This window comes from Xenia sp. Carnegie-2017, unplaced genomic scaffold, assembly GCF_021976095.1.
Source record: "Xenia sp. Carnegie-2017 unplaced genomic scaffold, XeniaSp_v1 HiC_scaffold_20, whole genome shotgun sequence".
NCBI lineage: Eukaryota > Metazoa > Cnidaria > Anthozoa > Malacalcyonacea > Xeniidae > Xenia > Xenia sp. Carnegie-2017.
Genome location: NW_025813483.1, coordinates 2,916,460 through 2,936,567, shown reverse-complemented (window position 1 = coordinate 2,936,567; position 20,108 = coordinate 2,916,460). Strand labels below are relative to the sequence as shown.

General features: G+C 32.8%; 3 protein-coding genes across 18 annotated transcripts in view; all 3 read left to right on the top strand.

Annotated features, from left to right (window-relative positions):
- Positions 1–20,108, top strand: part of LOC124442870 (DNA polymerase zeta catalytic subunit-like) — a 110,799-nt gene that overhangs the window by 18,094 nt on the left and 72,597 nt on the right. Inside the window, exons 1-5 of one of the 16 annotated variants that reach the window (XR_006947392.1) lie at positions 15,289–15,428; positions 15,537–15,905; positions 15,978–16,238; positions 16,360–16,535; positions 16,641–16,734. The exons of 13 other annotated variants lie outside the window; for them this stretch is intronic. The gene's annotated coding sequence lies outside the window, so the exon portion shown is untranslated. Of the gene's footprint in view, positions 1–15,288; positions 15,429–15,502; positions 15,906–15,977; positions 16,239–16,359; positions 16,536–16,640; positions 16,735–20,108 lie in introns of those variants that run through there. 2 more of the 16 variants (XR_006947391.1, XR_006947393.1) reach the window with 2 other exon arrangements.
- LOC124442885 (DNA polymerase zeta catalytic subunit-like) lies at positions 3,367–4,508 on the top strand. Its single transcript, XM_046993406.1, is given in 4 exon segments — positions 3,367–3,880; positions 3,883–4,138; positions 4,291–4,365; positions 4,448–4,508. Coding segments are annotated over 4 exon segments (414 nt in total). The 5' UTR covers positions 3,367–3,813; the 3' UTR covers positions 4,464–4,508.
- Positions 4,532–6,768, top strand: LOC124442881 (DNA polymerase zeta catalytic subunit-like). The gene is given in 9 exon segments (XM_046993402.1): positions 4,532–4,802; positions 5,475–5,556; positions 5,641–5,749; positions 5,993–6,090; positions 6,164–6,268; positions 6,271–6,301; positions 6,371–6,486; positions 6,561–6,591; positions 6,672–6,768. Coding segments are annotated over 8 exon segments (567 nt in total). The 5' UTR covers positions 4,532–4,802; positions 5,475–5,501; the 3' UTR covers positions 6,694–6,768.

The window sequence follows — 20,108 nt, the reverse complement described above, 5'->3', positions numbered from 1 at the left end:
CATACACTCACAAATTAAGAAACATTAAAGACGACACAATCAACTACATGATGCCTTTGCTTCTGAAGATAAAAAAGAAATTGGAATGTTACTAAAAGTTCAATTTTAATCACCTGCTGTTTTTATTGTAAAATATTGAAAAATCATTTGATCAGGGGCGTGAGAAGCAAGTAAAATTTGGGGGGAGGCTCAAGACTTTAGGGGCAGTCTTCATTTAAAAAGAGAATATCAGAGTAATTAATCACGAAGTCTCTAATTTTGAATAATTTTTGAATAAACATAAAGAAATTGAAATGTTCAATAAATGCTTGATTTTAATTACCTGAAAGAACACAAAAATATTGATCATGCAAATCTGTAGCAACTAATTATTCCATAGATATCTAACGCAAAATTTGCGAAATGTAAACATCTAGATAATAAACTTCATACTCTCTTTCGATGTAAATATTCTGGTCCTATATTGTATAAAATGTTGTACACGTCTTGATAAAAGCCATGTTAGAAAAAGTAAAACTATTGCACATAATGACATGCATATCTAACATTCTTTGACGTGTCATTGTTTTGACTCAACACGTTAATTTATTAACTTTGTTGTATTAATATAATTTGAAATAAACGATTGGAGTAAATGGGTATTGATGTGAAAAAAGTCGTATTTTTTACGTGTAATGTATCCAAAATTTATCTGTGTTTAAAAATCACACCAAAATGAAGAAAATTTATTCATAGAAAACATATCTGAAGTAAACACAAAGAAGTTTTTACCTGGAAGCTTTATGCCAATAAACCTTTCACAGTTTACCATTATTTATTTCAATTATTGAACATCCTGACTTACATTCAAAATAACTGAAGTAAACATAAAGGAAGACGGGACAGCCAGCCTTTTACAAGTAAGATAGCGCAAAAATTAAAGATCTATAATTTAGGAAGTTAAGAAAATCGATAAACAGAGCTTTTGTGAAATTGTCAGTGAACCAACTTTGAAACGTGGTCAATGAAGTTTTGCCATTTTGTAAACTTTTGATCCGGATAAACAAATAATTTGATCCGGGGCGTGAGAAGCAAGCAAAAGTTGGGGGCTCAAGATTTTAGGGGCAGTCTATTTAAAAAGGGAATTTTAAAGTAAGTAATCTCGAAGTTTCTAATTTTGAATAATTTTTTAACATCTCAGTAATCAGAGATACTTCAAAATTATTAGCGTTTGAACTTGACAGTTCATCATGCAAAGTTTAGTCATTTTGTGAACTTTTGACGCAAACAAATATTTTAAATAGTCTATCCTACAACAAGTTGAACAATTATATCTTAGAAAAAAGTCACGTGTACTATCACGTGAAGAAATGAGCTTTTCACTCCAAGTAGGCGCAATTTCAAAAGACATACCTAGCAAAACGTTTTTATGTCCTCATCTGTGTTAAGAATAAGATAAAGAGATAGATGACTATATAAAAGAGGAAAAAAATTCTTCTTGATAAAAGCCATGTTAGATAAAATTAAAATCATTCCGCATTTATGATATGCATAACTGAAATTCTGTGACGTGTCATGATTTTGATTCATTTGTTGATTTTTTAGCCCTGCCGTACCAATGATATTTGAAAAGACAAGCGAAATTAATTGTTGGTGATAATGCAAGAAAGGTCAGTATTTTGAAATGATAAATTATCCAATGTGTTATTGGGAAAATCCCACGAAAATCAACAGATGTATCAATATAAAAGATATGAAGTGCGAATTCCAACACGATAATGAAAATTCAGGTTTTTTATGACAAATATAACAAAATTCTAGAAATAAGAGCAATGACACTATGATAGGTAAAATTTAAAATCAACATACCTCAACAAATTCAGAAGATTAAAGAAGACTCAACAATCTACATGATGTGTTTGCTTTTTCTTGATAATAAAGAAATTGGAATGTTCAATAAATGTTCAATTTTAATCACCTGCTGTTTTTATTGTAAAATATTGAATTCTGGTCATACCCAATTAAATACGAAATGCAAATTTTTATTTTAGCTATGACTGAAGTAAACACAAAGAAGTTTTGACTTAAAAGCTTTATGCCAATAAACCTTTCACAGTTTAATATAATTTATTTCAATTATTGAACATCCTGACTTACATGGAAACTAACTGAAATAATCATAAAGGAAGACGGGGCAGCCTGACTTTTACAAGTAAGATAGCTGAAAAATTAAAGATTTATAATTTGGAAGTTAAGAAAATCGATAAACAGAGCTACTCTGAAATTGTCAGCGTTCCAACTTTGAAACGTTGTCAATGAAGTTTTGTCATTTTGTAAACTTTTTATCCGGATAAACAAATAATTTGATCCGGGGCGTGAGAAGCAAGTAAAAGTTGGGGGGCTCAAGACTTTTAGGGGCAGTCTTTATTTACAAAGGGAATTTCAAAGTAATTTATCTCGAAGTCTCTAATTTTGAATAATTTTGTCACATCTCAGTAATCAGAAATTTTTTAAAATTATTAGCGTTTGGACTTGACAGTTCATCATGCAAAGTTTTGTCATTTTGTCAACTTTTGACAAAAACAAATATTTTAAATAGTCTATCTTACAACAAGTGGAACAAATATATACCAGAAAAAATCACGTGTACTATCACGTGAAGAAATGAGCTTTTCACTCCAAGTAGGCGCAATTTCTAAAGACATATCTAGAAAAACGTTTTTATGTCATCATCTGTGTTAGGAATAAGATAAATAGATAGATGACTTCATGAATGAGGAAAAAATTTCTTCTTGATAAATGCCATGTTAGATAAAATTAAAATCATTCCGCATTTATGATATGCATAACTGAAATTCTGTGACGTGTCATAACTTTGATTCATTTTGTTAATTTTCTAGCCTTGCCGTACCAAAGATATTTGAAAAGACAAGTGAAATTCATTGTTGGTGATAATGCAAGAAAGGTCAGTATTTTGAAATGATAAATTTTCCAATGTATTATTGAGAAAATCCAACCAAAATGAACAGATTTATCAATATAAAACATATGAAGTGCGAATTCCTCCACAAAAATGACATTCAGGTTTTTTATGACAAATATAACAAAATTCTAGACATAAGAATAAACAGTGACACTATGAGAGGTGAACTTTATAATCCACATACCTTAACAAATCTAGAAAGATTAATAAAGACGCAACCATTTACATGATGTCTTTGCTTTTTCTTGATAATAAAGAAATTGGAATGTTCAATAAGTGCTTGATTTTAATCACCTGCTGTTTTTATTGTGAAATATTGAATTCTGTTCATAACAGCGAGACGATAAAATGAGATGAGCAAATTTTATATTTTAGCTATAATTGAAATATACACTACAGGGATTGATTTAGAAATTTTATTGCAAATTCAATTTCAGTTCAACTCAATCAACTCATAAATGTTGTACACATTTAACTATTATTAATTTTCAGTATTGACATTGGTGTACGGGACCAAAAACATCAGGATGCCGACACTATTTTGCTCGACGAAAGCGGAAATCCTTTACATGCAATGTCGTAGTTAGACATGACGAAAGACATGAACGTCTGGGGAGCATTTTTTCTAACGCCAAACGTGTGAGCCTTTCTAGCAAGGTCTATAAAGTCATGCTCACCCTTGGAAAATTTCTAAATCCCATCTAATCCCAAAAAGGTGATTACGAGGGTTTGCTTATAAAATCTTTGATTGGCTAATCTATAATCTAAAACAAATATGGCGGATTTAACTCTCGTCTTTCGTCTTTCAAAAGTTTTAATTGACGATATATTTTCTTACTTGGAACAACAGAATGTTTTCTGTTAGGATTGTAGATGTAGATTTTTACTTGGGAAAACCTATAGATGGCTTAGATTTCTGTTTTCTAAATTTCGCGAGGCGAATGTTAACCGTGTTCCAGTTTTGAGGATATTTGGCTCAACTCCTGGTGGACAGAAAACTTGTGTTCATATTCATCAAGTATTTCCTTACTTATACATACCTTACGATGTAACTAAACCCTCAGATAAATATCTGAAACAATTTAGGACAAGTGTAGACTTTGCTGTTCAAGTTGCGTTTGGTAGAACATCATCTTCTATGAAATATGTTCATAAAACTGAAATTGTTAAGAAAATGTAAGTTATTTTCCTTGTTTTCTCCTCATGTTGACAAAGCTTACTATTATTAAATCTTTTTTACTCTCTTCTTTACATCACAATACAAAATCTTCCATTTTTGACCCAATAACGTTTCAATATTATTCACCCAAAATGATTTTATTTTTTAGACCATTTTATGGTTATCATGAGAACGAAGAAGAGTTTATTAAGATGGAGTTGTACAATCCAAGAATAATTCCCAAGTAAGATATATTTTTCATGTTGTTCTAACATAAAACAACATCAAAATTTTTCATTTTTTTCATACTTGTTGATCTTCTTCAGAATGGAGCTATATTGAACAAGTCATTTCAACCACACGAAGCTCATGTTCCTTATGATCTACAGGTAATTATTGCTTTTTATTATTCATTTGGAAAAACACATCTTTGATTGTTATAACCCGAAGTGGAGTGGTTAGTTTGTAAACTGTGCACCAGACAGGGGGCAAGGCCTGCAAAGTTTGTTGTTTATTTCTTTAGAAATTAATCTCATTCATTGTTTTTCAAAGTAATTGATTAAAGCAATATTTGTATTGTACATAGGAGTAAAAAATGGGCTGAATTTTCTACCGACATCAGAGATGCAACATTTGCATGTATAGGTGCCCACTTTGCTATAATTATACATCAGATCTCAGGTGCCCAATAAAAACATTCCATTATGGATTATAGCTGTAAATTTCATGTGCAAAACATTTTGTCAATAAAGTGAATGGTTTGAACACATTGTGGAAATATAGCTGCATGTTTGTTGATGTTGATCATAAAGGATACTACAGTATTGAGAAGGACTGTTGGGGGTAGTCTTGATTGATGTTTTCACGTCTAGTTGAGATGATTACTGGTAACAATGTTAAAATGTCAGTCAACACCATTGAACTAAAAAACATGGAATGCTACCTAAAGCAAATAATTGAAACCAAATCTTACACCCAGGCATGCGAGACTCGCGTGTGTAGTCACTGTAATGTTTCGAGATTCTCTTGTGAAGTGAAAATTGATTGAACTATACATGCATATCTGGTCTGGGTGTAATCTTGTGTCTCTGGGTGTAATCTTGTTTGTCTGGGTGTAAAATTAGGCTTCACAAAATGTTTAGGCTTTTCTATTACAGGTAACGTTCAATGTATTTTAGTTCAATGGTCAACACTAATACTACTGATCTTCTTTAGTCTTTTCCTACCTGGATGATCAACATCTAAAGATTTTCACTAAGTTACATTTTGCTCACTTGAAGTATTTAGTAAAAAACATTTGATGACTGAAAAATCATATATAAAAATTATATTGAAGTATATCTTTTATTTTAGTTTCTAATTGATTACAATCTTTATGGTATGAACTTACTTCATGTAAGAAAAGTTCATTTTAGAGGAATTTCTTCAAAAACAGGAAAGTTTCATTATTGATTTTTTCAGCATTCTATAAAAATCTAACACCACAAATGATTATTTACCATCAAATTGAATTTTATAGATAAAAATCTTTCATATAATAATAAATCAATTCCACTTCATGGTTCATCTCCAAATTCATTTCTCAATTTTCCTTCATCTCAACACTGGAATGAAGACACTATTCCTAGGTTTGTCTGATTCATATATTTTACACTTGAAGATTAATTGAAACCAAAAGGATTTATGTAAATCCTTAATCCTAAATTTGACACATGTGTGTATGATTTATCCCAAGATTTAGAGTCAATGCTCAATCCAGATTACAGAATTTACTTTTAAAAAATTAGTTTAACTTTGAAATGATTCTTTGTGATAACTATCTTTACAGTTGATATTCATTATTTTAATGTTTGTTATTTGTCATTATTAAGTAATTTATGCCTGGATCCTACTGTGAAGAAGGTCAGTCGTTGTGAACTTGAAGTTGATGTAATTGCTGAAGACATCTTGAATCAAATAAATGTTGAAAGTAAAATTTACTTATCTTTATGTCTTCATTTTACTGTTTATACATCTTTAATGAGTTTATTATGTTTATGAAGGTTGTATTGGTCATAATCCTGGTATAACTGCTATGTGGGAAGATGAAAGACAACGAAGACGAGATACTGGACTATCTTCACAAGTTGCTCTTCCTGTTTCACAAGGTAAGAAATTATTGATGAACGAAATAAAGTGATGTAAGACTTGGTCTTGTGATGTTTAATGATTTAACTTAATATTTTTATGAATTTCAAATAAACTTGCAGTCAAAGTGAGTTGGAGACAATGGAAAAATCTCTTTCACCCGAAGACTTTAAAGAATTTTCTCAAAGTATTTTGTCACAAGGCAAGCAACCGCAGTGTGAAGCAACAATAAACCAAGGTTTTGATGATTTTTGCCAACTTATTGTAAGTTATAATCATACAATAAAATATTTCTATTTTCTTCTATTTTAGATGTGGACGTGGATAGTCCAGTTGTTGATCGGTCAGTTATAGATGTACTACAAGCCAGCCAGGCCAGCAAATCATGTATTATTCACCAAAAATAATTCTTTCTTTCTCAAGGTCTCAAATTTTATTAATATAAGACATTTATTGAGCTGGAGAGTTGGATAAAGAATTGGTGGAGATTTTAATGAGTTTGGATAAAGATGACAATGAAACACTGCTGCATGAATGTTCTCATATTGCGGGCTCACAAAGTAAGAATGAGCACTCCATTATATGAATATTGTTTTGAGATCAAAACTACCATAATTAGACATGGATATCAATGGTGATTGTGTACAGTTTCATTTGTGTTTAGTAAAACTTGTCTTATATGAAGTTTTTCAATCAATCTTTTTTATTTTATTGTTTATTGAGAAGGTAGTGATGATGAACATGATGAAGATATTGATGAAGATAAAGAATCAACATTAATGTCACAGCCATTTTGGAAAGATGATGAAGAAGAACATAATTCCCAAAGGTAAAAGTATCCATTTTTGTTTATAAAATAAAGACAGAAAAATGCGTGCGTTAATTTGTCTATAGTTGAGTTAACATTAGCAAACTTGGCATGAGCGAACCTATCTGAGCTCAATCAATTAAAATCAATCAAAGAGAATTTCCAAATCAATCATGAATACATGTTACAGGAAAAATTAAAACATTTGTTTTTAATTTGTCTGTTTTGTATTATCGTTGTTTTATAAAAGAAGTAAAAGATGTTTTTCGTGTTTACACAGGCTTATGCAAACCTCGGAGACGTTTGTGAGAACTTTGGAGCAGGTCTCCTTGCTTTTCATAATCTTGTGCAAACACTGTAAACATCTTAAATGAAAAACAATCAATCTTCTCTAAAGTTTTGAGTAGCTGTCTTCTTCACTTGCAGTTCGGAGGATGAAGAGGAAATGGACTGGAAACCACCTTTACGTTTGTCTCAATGGATGGTCCTGGTGATGACGAGGACTGCGGGGGACATGTGTAGTCAATCAATTTTCACTCCGCGAGAGAATCTCGAAACACTAAACACGCGTGTCTGGGTGTAATCTCGCGTGTCTGGATGTAAGATTTGGCTTTAATTATTTGCTTTAGGTAGCGTTCCATGTTCAATGGTAACAACATACATCATCTTAATGCAATTTTATTTGTTTAATTCCCACGCAGGCAGAAAGTTCTCTCTCATCCTAAATGTACAGCAGCCGTTCGACAAACATCATTTAGTAAAGATGGAAGGTAAATTTTACATGTTACGTTTCATCTCACGGGAACAATTTCTTTGTTTACCCATGTAAAATTATTGTTTTTTGAACATTTTTCAAAGTCAAGGAAAGCATGTGAAAAGAACATAGATAACATTTTCATAATGATAAAATAACATGTTTTTCTCATTAAAACTTTCACTTTGCGAAGATATTTTACTATTTGTTTTCCTGTGGCACATTTTTCATTTATCTACCAAGAACCCATTTCCAACGCGAAATTGAAAGTGACCGTTTTCGTTCATTGGTCATTGAGAAAAAGTTTTTTGCGAGATTTTAGAGTTGATTTCACAGTATTTACACCGTGTAAATTGTCAAATTTCTTAGAGCAAAGTCCACTATGACTGGATGGTAAATAATTTGCACAGCGAATATTTAACTTTCAAAAACCTTAGCGGTCGTCATTTGAATTTTCTGTTGAAGTAAAACACACGAATTTAAACATGTTAACGTTACTTTAATTGACGTCATGACTAAAATTATTATTGTGATTGGCTCTTTAGGAGCATGTCACCTTTCACAAAGACAACAAGTAATCCTTCAATGTTTTTAGGCCTGTTTCAAACATTGCATTTTACATAATGCATTTAAAAGAAAAGATAATGAGATAAAATTCCTTATTATCTTTTGTCTTAAATACATTCAGCACATGTAAAATACAATGTTTGAAACAGGCCTTAAAAGCGCATTGAAGGATTACTTGTTGTCTTTGTGGAAGGTGACATGTTCCTAAGGAGCCAATCACAATAATAATTTTAGTTATGACGTCAATTAAAGAAACGTTAACATGTTTAAATTCGTGTGTTTTACTTCAACAGAAAATTACTCACTTTAACGTTGTAGGAAGAAAGGTAAATTCTGTCTTTTTACTGACGAATACTGAAGTATGAGTTACATGGAATAATGAACTGGTCTTAGTGTAGGCCTCGTAATTTGAAAGCTTTCACTGTAAAATGCTTTCATCACGATTATAAGCCTTTGATCGTGTGAAACTTGTTACATCGTTCAAACTCAACTCACTAAAGCTATTCGTGCAATGAAGGTGAATGTTCTACCGTTTAAATAGTCAAACAGAAAACATATAACAATTTGCTCATTCTCAATATATCTGATTAAGAATTTAAAACGCAAACTAACGTCATATGCAGAGTTATTCATCATGAAATCTCATACATGTGTTTCATATTTTCTTATATTGTAGATCCCACAAGAATGGAGTTGTGAAAGTCCCTTTACCACCTGTGTCATTCACTTCAATTACTCTTACTAGTTTGTCATTACTCATGTGTCATGGTGATTCATGGCCAAGAATGTTCATTTGTAGTTTGGATTCTTTGTTGATGTCAGTTGTTTGTTCATATAATGATGATGGGCCCCATTGTTATATGAACCCACCTAAAGGTGGTCAACTGATACTCACAGAAGATCAACTCTGCACTAAGCATTCTTTGAGTAATGATAAAACTGGGGTATTGAAGGGCGGTCCCTTTTCCTTCGCTTGAAGTTACCATAACAGTGCATTGTGAATTGTAGTCTATCGAAATGGCGATTCATCATATCAGTAGCTTCTTTATTGGTTGATGATGCTCCTTACTTCGTGTATGGAATGGTATCGACATGTTGAATGGACATCGCATAACGGCATATGTACGTATGAACATTTACATTGAAGTGATTGCACTATAAAAATGGACTACATTCTACGAAGATGGAAAACAAGCGAGTGGAAAAACACGATCTATATCTTGTGGTTTGTAAGTTGAGTAGATATAAGTGTTAAAATTAACTTGTATGAGTAACTGCATGAGATAGTTAAAAAGGATCCTGATGGTCTATCTTTATAATTTGAAACTTAACCATGAAAAACACCCAACTTAAAAAAGTGTCAATAAAAGATGTCACTTGCTGTGAGAAAATAGCTGGCTTTCACTCGCTACTTTTAGTAATTTTATTTAACGTTTATTAAGAAAATTGCAATGATGCAAGTAGGGTTCATTGAATTACTAAGATAAAAATTTTACAATTAATTTCAACGATACAACGTAAAACTACGCGGTGAAAAAAGGAAGAGACCGACCAAGTCGCCTGGATCAAACTGACCAGGACAACCCTTGGAAATCAGGTATTAAAGTTTTGTTCTTTTCAATATAATTAATTTCTGTTTTGTTCCTTCATTATGCTGACATTTATAACGTGTTTTTTATAGAGTAGCTATGTCTGTAGGCCTTCTAACTGGACAATGAATAAACGACGAAGTCGGGCAGAAACACCAAGAAACAAACGTCGTTATTATAAGATGCACACTTGCTAATTTATTTATCCATAATGTCTATCAATATAACGCATTTTCAAATTCGACCGTTAAAAATTTTCCGTATAACTAAATGTTCACAATTGTTAAATTTTCTGACAAAACACACGAGTGAAAGCCAGCTATTAATTAATGAGGCAACATAGAAAATTTCAATGGAATAAAGTCTAGCAGACATAAAAATTATTTTTATGCAAGTCATAACGTCTCTTTAGTCATTTCATTTTTAATTGTTATGGGCAGGTGAATGGTCAGGTCCCTACGTACTGAATAATTTTTATACATGATTTGTATATGGCTGCTATTAGTTTTCGTTTTTCGTCTATTGATTACAATTTTTGTTAACACTCTGCACTATTTCATTTTTTGTGCTCTAAAAAAGTTTGCGTTTCTTTTGTACGAACAAAAAATATTTGCTGTCAATAGGGTAGTCAGCCCACATTTTATTGCTCCGTAAATTTAAATTTTTATACGACTGTATAAGACGCACGATCTGACTACGCTGCATGTTAAAGTAGATCATCGGGATCATTGAAAACAACAAAATATAAAACATCATAAAACACTACAAAATATTGATGCATTTCTGGAAAATTTTTAATTTTTTCTTTTATTGGAGGGTTTTTTACCTGATCCGCCGGTTTTCCCTCCCATTTCGTTTTGGTTTGGAAAAAAAACAGTGTCCACATTTGGGGCCAAGTGAAGCCATTTGTCATAACATTATTTATCGTAGTTATCATGAATATTCACGTTTCTTTTCATTTCTTGGCTTTTGGGTACATCTCCCAAAACACTGCGTTTATTAAATACAATGGCATACATTTAAAAAAATTGGCACGCAATTCATACATGTTGGTAGCCTGCAATTATTTAGCTACTGAATGAAGTAGATTTAATCAACATAGTCAAAATAAAATTATATATTTAATATTATTTTACGTCAAACTTTTTCAAGATTTGAAAATGCCATTTAGTTTTATGATCAAGTAATTTTCTAACCCTGGAATCCAATGTTCTACACAGTAAAATAGATTGGTCAAAATGACCAAAAATTGGTCATTTGAATGCACCTGAGAAGAACAATTTTTATAGGTCAAAACAACCAATTCCTAAATTGGTCAAAATACCAAAACAAAATGGTTAAATTTACCAATTTATTTGACCAATTTTATTTGGTTGTTTTACCATTAAATAAGCATTTTTTCAGGTGCATATCCATGACCATTTGACCAATATAGAGGATCTTTTAACTAAGCTAAAGAAAATCAATCACACAATTATAAATAGCACATTTTTTGCAAACACAGAATACTTAAAATCTCTACTACATGCCATTAATTAACACTACAAAAGTTTTCTACTTCATAGAAGAAATAAAATGATCGACAAAAGTTGGCAATTGAGCCTTACAATTGCATTTTGAATTTAAAAGCAAATGTTCTAAAAGAATAAATACATTTTTGCAATGTCCATTAACGCCTTTAGGATACTCAGCATTAAAAGTATAAAAGAACTAAGTAAAATAATAACTGCATTGACAATATTTTCCGTTTTCAGCTTTGCCACAATCATCCCTCAGCCACCAACATTATTGAATGAATGTTTCTTAATGTTCCTGTTGATAGGAGTCTAGGAGACGAACTTTTGTTAATGATCTCTTGAACTTCCCCCAAGCTTTTACCCTTCAACAGAGATAAAATTATTTATCAATTTTTTCACACATTTATGCAGAAAATATTATTTGTGACAATATCAACTCTTACATGAACAATGTCCCAAATTAGCCTTTTGTTCATATCTCGATGGGTGCATTGGTCATCTAACACATAAGACAAACATGCCATTATACACCGGTTCTTGACCTCTAAAATAATCAACATAGCATAGAATGAATATATTACCATTATCACTCTCTAAAGCTTTAACACTTCAGTATAAATAGGGATTTCAACTTATTGATTTTTACACCAACCTTTCTCATCTTCAACTGGACAACCCTCCAGCTCTTCAAGGATTCTGCTGACATACTTTTGCTTTTTCTTTTTAATAGCAGACAGCATTTTATATTTGTGCAAATTCCATTGTTCCCTCAAGTCTTGCACAACATCACTCTTCTCCAAAATAGGTCCTAACTCTGCTTTCAGCTGGAAAAATTAAACCAAAAAACTAATTATCTTTCTCTAAGTAATTGCGATTCAACATACAGTTTTGCTACAGCATACATACTCATGGACAGCCTCAGATAAATAATTGGCAAAAAACTCATATTCATAAATTCATATGCTACATATAATCAGTTGAATAAAAATTGCTTGTAGTACTAGAATCTAGTAAAGTATACCATGCACATATGAATATTACCCTCTCATCAGGCTAACATGCCTGATACTTCAACCCATACCTAAACCATTTTATGTAGAAAACCTGTAAGGCTTCAATTTACCTTTTGAGTAACGTCATTCCAAATACACGTAAATTTCTTGTCGAGGAATCATCTGATAAATATCATGTGGTTCTAAATTGAAAAATCCACGCCGTCGACTTGATTAGCTTTAAAAATATAAGAAGCAAAACGTCAATGAAATTACGTTATTGCTGTTGGTATTCTCTAAAAGCGCTCGACCAAATCTGCCTGCTAGCAAAACGTAAACAAGGCAAGTCATCTATAAATCTAATTTTGAATTATTTTCTACACTAGATTTATGCACGAGACAACAACCCTCACACATGCGACCTACATTTCAGGATGAGACAATACCTTTAAAATCTTCGACAATTTCATCCAATTTGTTGTTTTCAAAAAGAATAATGTCAGCGACAGATGATTGTTTGTTGATTTCCATTTTGCCCACAATACAAGAGTTTAAACGCTTAAATGCACTTCAACAAAGCACAAGAAGTTTAGAAACACGCCACGCGACTACATACATCGGCAACAGGAAGTCAGGCACGTGCCGCTTTGCGTAATGGGATGTCATGTGACCAAATCGACCAATCGCCGCAAGTTCGCAACTAATTGGACAAAGAAATGCACTTAATGACACTTAATATTGATCTGATTTTACTCATTCATTGCTCTAACAAACGGTAACGGAGTTGTCACTTGACTAGTGACGCAAGAATATTCGTAAAATTCAATTAATTATGCCACGATTGTGTTGTCAGGTATGTGCAACGTTTTTCAACGTCTGTCGCTGGAATGTTGCATCATTTGGTCGCTGTTCATGAACACGATGCCAGATTGCATATTATCTGCGAAGTGCCGGAATGTAATTCAACCTTCGCTAAGGTAAGCTTTTGATTCTTGATACGACACTGATTTGTTTGTTATTTGTTAAAAATATTTACTTATTCAGTGCGTTCACGGATTTGTTGTTTAGGTTAACTCTTACAAAAGTCATCTTAGAAGAAAGCACGCCAATGTTGACTTAAACTCACGTCATCTATGTTGCGTTGAATCAGCGAGTAGCACTCACAACAATTTTGTCCTGATGAGGATGGCCTTGAACTCTTAATTGATGAATTCAACAGGAAAATGAACTTGATGACTCTGTTCAAGCAATGGAACACAAAAGGCTCAATTTCTTCTAAAACAAAAGAAATCAATCTGCTCACACAAAATGTGTGGATAACATTGTAGAAGATTCCACTGAACTTGTCCAAGGAACAGTCAAAGCATTTAAACACGGTTTACAAAATTGCTTAGAGAAAGCTGGATTAAATTATAATGATGTGCCAGGTCTTGATGAATTATTTGATGAAGAACATGCTATCTCAAGTCCATTCAAACATATTTCCACAAAGTATAAATAGAATGCTTATTTTGAGGAGCATTTTGGCTTAGTTGTAAGTTTTATTTCTATGTTTTTTGACTTTTTTTAGAATGTTTAGAGTTTTGGATAAAGTTTTTTGAGATTTTTAACATATTTGAGCCAGCTGCTCTTTAGTGCTTATCATGCATAACCATTATTTTAATTGTAGCAACCCAGACGAATTAAACTTGGACAAAAAGTTGTGAAAAGACGTTCAAGTACTGTGTACAAAGAGGTTATTAAAGATGACGAAATCATGTACATACCACTGCTTAAATCCTTGGAAAAAATGCTCAATGTAAAAGGAGTACTTGAACAGGTCAGATTGTTAATAGCATGGTTGTGTTTTTTTTTATGTTGGCAAGTTTATCAAACTATGACAACTACATCTTTGCAAGTACCCATATCAATAACAGGGTTGCAAAATATTAATACATGTTCTATGTATAACCATAAAAGGAACTTTATGTGTGTTTTACTGTGTTAGTTTCCATGAAAGCAAAAACAATGATGACATGCGTTTATTAGAGCACATTTCCAAAAATATATTCCAATTATTTCATGAAAATATGAAAATAGCCTGATTTTAATTTGAAATGTCTGATGGTAGGAAGGCACCCATCCTACCACCAGACATTTCCATTGCTGGTTAATAATAAATTTAATTTATTAATAAATTTAATATTTTCATTCTTCGATTTCAATTTCAGCTAAACCATGGTCATCTTCGCAACATAAACATGATGATGTGATTGAGGATGTTTGCGATGGCCAGTATTTCAAAACCCATCCTCTGTTTTCCAAGGACTCAACTGCTTTACAAATCATGCTTTACTATGATGAGTTGGAAATTGCAAATGCCCTTGGTAGTAAAACTGGAAAGCATAAGTTAGGTAATAGTTTAATGACATCATAGTGACTAAATCAGTCACTCAAATGTAAAAGTGTATGAGCAATGAAAGGCTATAAGAAGCTCTTATTACATCATATGCCATTATTTCTGTATGACAGGAGTTGTTTACTACACAACTGGAAATATTGATCCTCGATATCGATCCCAGTGTGATAACATTCACCTACTCCTTATGGCAACAGTTCCAATTATCAAAAAATATGGCATTGACATTCTCTTGGAGCCTTTCATGAATGACCTTGAATACCTTGAACAAGTAAGTGATCCTATTTATTGTTTTTTAGCTTATTACCTGTTATTGATAATTGTGCAGAGTAAGTAGTTTGATAAAATTGCTTAAAATTAACTGTCACACTTCTTTTTGAGGATGGTGGTCACCAGTTCATTGTTAAAGGTGAACCTATGTCATTTTCTGGGACTATTGTGTTGGTTTCTGGAGACAATCTTGGATCACAACTCATGGGTGGATTCAAAGAAGGTCCAGGTGCACATTTGAAATGCCGGCAATGCATGGGGACCACTGAACAAATAAAGCAGAAGGTATGTATGTTTATGATAATACATTATTAACCTGTTTCAACATAGATCAAATGTTTTATTATGGTTTTTAGCAGACCAGGAACATACACTTTAAAGTAAGTCTTTCAGTTTTTAGAAAAACATTTTACACTTCGAACTTGTGCTGGTCATGACCGCCAATGTGAACTGATTGAAGAAAACCCAGAACTGAGTAAAGCATATGGGCTTTGCAGGAGATCAATTCTTCGCAACTCTAGGTATTTTCATGTAGCAGATGGCATGCCAGGTGATGCAATGCATGATATACTAGAAGGAGTACTTCAGTATGTATGTAAAGAATTGCTGAAGGACTTCATATTTAAAGAAAAATTTTAACAGTGGAGCAACTTAATGAAAGAATTAACTCTTTTGATTATGGATATTTTAATGATAAAAACAAGCCATCACCAATCACCCGGACAACTTTGAGGAGTGAAAACAATAGTTTAAAGCAAAAAGGTAGGGTGTAGTGATTGTCACGAGCATTAATACCATCACCCTTGATTTAAATGATTGGTTTTTCTTTTATAGCAAGACAAATGTGGTGCCTTGGAAAATTCCTTCCTTTAGCTCTCGGCAGTGCCATTCCTCAGGATGAAGAAAAGTGGATGCATTTTCTGTTGCTCCTTAAAATTGTTGACATTGTTTTTTCACCAATCACAAACACTGATGAACTTGCTATCCTGGAAGGATACCTGAAGGAATTTTGTGGAAATTCACCCAGCTTTATCCTGGGCTTTCAGTTATACCCAAGATGCATTACTTGGTTCATTACCCAGCTCATATTTACAGGTATGATTTTGCTGGTTTGTATCTTAGTTTATAAATAAAAATATGGTATGTAACTCAAAATGCATGTAAAAATTACATCATTGGTTTCCCTCTAGCTAACATGAGTCCTTGATTTTTTCAGATTTGGACCAATGATTCGGAGCTGGTGCATGCGATATGAAGCAAAGCACAGTTACTTTAAAAGATTGGCTTCATACCTTGGAAACTTCACTAATGTTGCACTTAGCCTTGCTGAACGACATCAAACCAGAAGTTGCTATCTAAGAAATCAACCCATTGCAAAAAAGCCTAAAATTGGTAGGATTTTTTTGAATAGATTGATTTTAATTCTAAAACAAAGAGGTCAATTTTAGTAACCTCTCTAGTAAGATAATAAATTGATGTTTGTTTGTTTCTCTTTAGATTCTGCAAAAGAAATTGTTGCTAAGGATAGTGAACATTATTATTTGCTCAAAGAGAAGGAACCTAACTTAAGTGACATTAGTATTTTGTCAAGGTAAAGTACACATAGTGATTATTTTATTACAGAAGATGGTGACTATTGCGAGAAAAAATTGCTAGTACTTTATAAAATGAAACCATGGCTGTAATCTGAGTCTTAGACAATTTTAGATCCAACCCAGATCCTGTGGGTTTTGCACCCATTATGCGCTTAATTTGCGTCTTAGTAAGCATAAGCAAGTCAGGGCTGTCAAGTGCTTTTTTAGTAAGTCGTATAGTCACTCCGGTTCCTTCTCTGACTGCCTTTGTCAGGTTATTTTTCTGAGCCGTTGAAAGTGTAACGCCGTGAACTGTGTAGTTATTACGTCCACCACCTTTAGCAGCTGCACCACCTTTCTTAACTACACCACTACCAGCAACTGCTTTTTGCGTGCTGCCGGTGATAGCACCTGATATAGCTGCTAGGCCTAGAGACGTTAACCCTTTTGGTATGAGTTTAGTGACCGTAGGTATGAGTTTTCCAATAAGATTTCCAATAAAGCTACCGCCTTCTATACTTCTTGACCCAGGAAGATAAATACCAGCGCCTTTAAATTCCTGAGTGATTACTCGCTCCATGGCGGGTCTGAGAGCTTCAACTAATATTGCGTTATTAATGTCCGACATTTTTGTGCACATGCAAAACAATTTGCGTATATAAACAGTCGAAAAATTTTTTGTTTTTATAATCTTATAAATTATTTTTAAATAATAACATATCACATCAGACTAACAGTGTAAACAATTATGTCCATTTTACCGTTTATCCCATTAAGTCGAATAAATCGTTCACTAAGCACCAAGCAGAACATGTTATACTCATTGCTGCCACCAGCATTAATCGCGCTACGAAAAGCTTGGTTCAATGTCCAACGAATTCTAATGTTTGCCTCTTTTTTTCTCAAAACATCGGCATGATGACTTACATCGAAATGGTAAATAGGAAACAGGCTTGCAAAGTCTCCTAAGCTGACTTGAGAGCCTGTATCTGGATCGCTGTACTTCATTGCAACGTCTTGAAACATCATGTAGGCTCTGCTGTAATTGCTGTTAGCAGCTGTGTAATTAACATCAAGCTCTTTTTCAGGATACTTTTGAGTCTTATTGATCTCAACATAAATTCGACTTAATTTAGCATGGTCAAAGACATGTATAGTTTGTTCTTGATTGTTAAAGCGTTCAGCGTCTTGGAAAGCCACAAAGATGTGAGTTGGTAGCTCTTCACTACTGTTTGTTGTTACAAACCACGATCCAATGGTCTGATTAGGGCCAAATCGTTTTTGGTTATACGACTTTGCTCGAAATACAGCACGCGTGTGTATCCAGCGACCAACTTGCTTTCTATCATAGTCTGCACTTCGATTGAAGGCCTGATTTAAGGAACCCAAAGCGAAAGATGAATATGCGAAAGGCATATTTTAAAATCAACTCAAACTTTTCCATGCGTTATTTAAATCTCTACCTTCCTACATACACGAAGAATATTTGCCGAAAGCGAAATATATCTTTCACTTTTTCGATAACATGTTCAGGTAAATGTGATTTTTGATATTCGTGTTAGGAGAGAACTCTCTCTTTGATTGAAGTGTGAAATGTAAACGACATTAATATCTTTATGCAAAATGTGTGACCTAAATATACGTCTTCTTACATAGTTTTCGTTTTTGTTAATGTTAATTCTTTGCTTTATTTTAGACATGAACATTTTTCTGTTAATGCGATCGAGAAACAGAACAAATGTTTGTGGTTTTAATTCACCATGATGGAGGACTTATATAAATAAAGAAATTGTTTATTGACCACGATGAAAACGTATTTGGCTTTTGTTCACCAATTCCTTCAGGCTGAGCTATTTACGAATTGATATTCTACTTCGTCAGAACTGCTTTATAACTGAGGAAATATTAAGATGGTATGTATCTTTTTCCTCCTTAATCGTTTTTGACAGTAATTTTACAAGACGTATATATATTGTGAGTCCACCAGGCCGTTTACATGGCAAGCTATGAATGGGAACTCAAAAGATTTTGATCTTTAGCGACGTTTCAATCTCCAGTATCTCCAAGTCAAATGCACTTTATTGGCCTTTGGCTGTTTTAAAACGTTTTCCTGAGCATTTTTCTATCTTAGATCACGATTCTTGTCTCAACAGCTGCATGTTCGAAAGACAAGTCACTTTTAACCAACGATTTATGATGGTAAGATTTTTACAGCAACAAAATAAACTCATGAGAAAGTTATGTTTATTTCAGGTGTTTAAATTATTGTAACTTTACAAAATTTCATTTTCTTTACAGATTAATAAAATTACGCCATTATCAAACGCTCAAATTTCGACATTTTTTAATGTGAAAATCTTGTGGAATGAAAACATGGAATTTATCTTTATGAAAAAAACAAATTATAAAAATCCTAATTTTCTTACTACAGTCAATATTTTCAATTTCATGCCGTGTGCGACATGCACAGTTGTAATAAATGACCAATCTTGTTTCTGTGCTTGCCGTCGTCGACATGAAACTGAGGATGTTTGTCAGATAGCCTGAAAATTAGCTTGGTACGGTGGTTAATGTCGTCCATTCTTTTTCTTCCGAAACAACTTTAAATGCTTTCAGTTTGTTGGTCCAAATGTCTAAAATCAAATGAAAAAAATAGTAATTTATCTTTTTGTGAAACGACAATCCTTGCACATTATAATGTTTTTGTCTGACTTTAGTCTTTACGTCTACTTTTGTGTCTACCTTTTTGTTTCCATTAGTCTTCGTCTTTTTGTCAATCTTACGTATATCTTTTTGTATATTTTTTTGCCTTTATTTATGTTACCTTTTTGTCTATGTTTTTGTCCACATTTGGGTCTACCTCAGTTTCTATACCTTTGCGTCTCTCTTTTGTTATATATTCGCTTTATAATATGAAGATGTATATCACAGGAAGAAGAAAGTCTCACAGGAAACCCACAGGTTTCTATTCTGGGTCCTTTGTTATTTCTAATATATTTCAACGACTTGGCTAATGTGATACAATCCTTTAGTTAGGTGATGAGAACTTACATTATAAAGGAAGTTTATAAATACCTTGGCACAATAATTGACAGTCTTAATCTGAATTCCATTTTAATAAATGCTGCGTCGTTTATGTTCAAGATAGTGCGCGAAAATGATAAAAATTGAATCCTTGAGGATCAATTTTTGCTGAATCATGGAAATTGTAAATGTCAGATAATTTCAAATATTGTCAAGGTTGAAAAATGAGACATCACCATGAAATATGTGATGGCCAGTCAACAAACCAGTAAAATCAAAGTGAAGCACCTTTCCTTTTGATGGAAAAATGCTCAAAGGTGAAAGAATGCAACTTTGACCAAAATTTTTCAACGCGCTTGCATCTCAC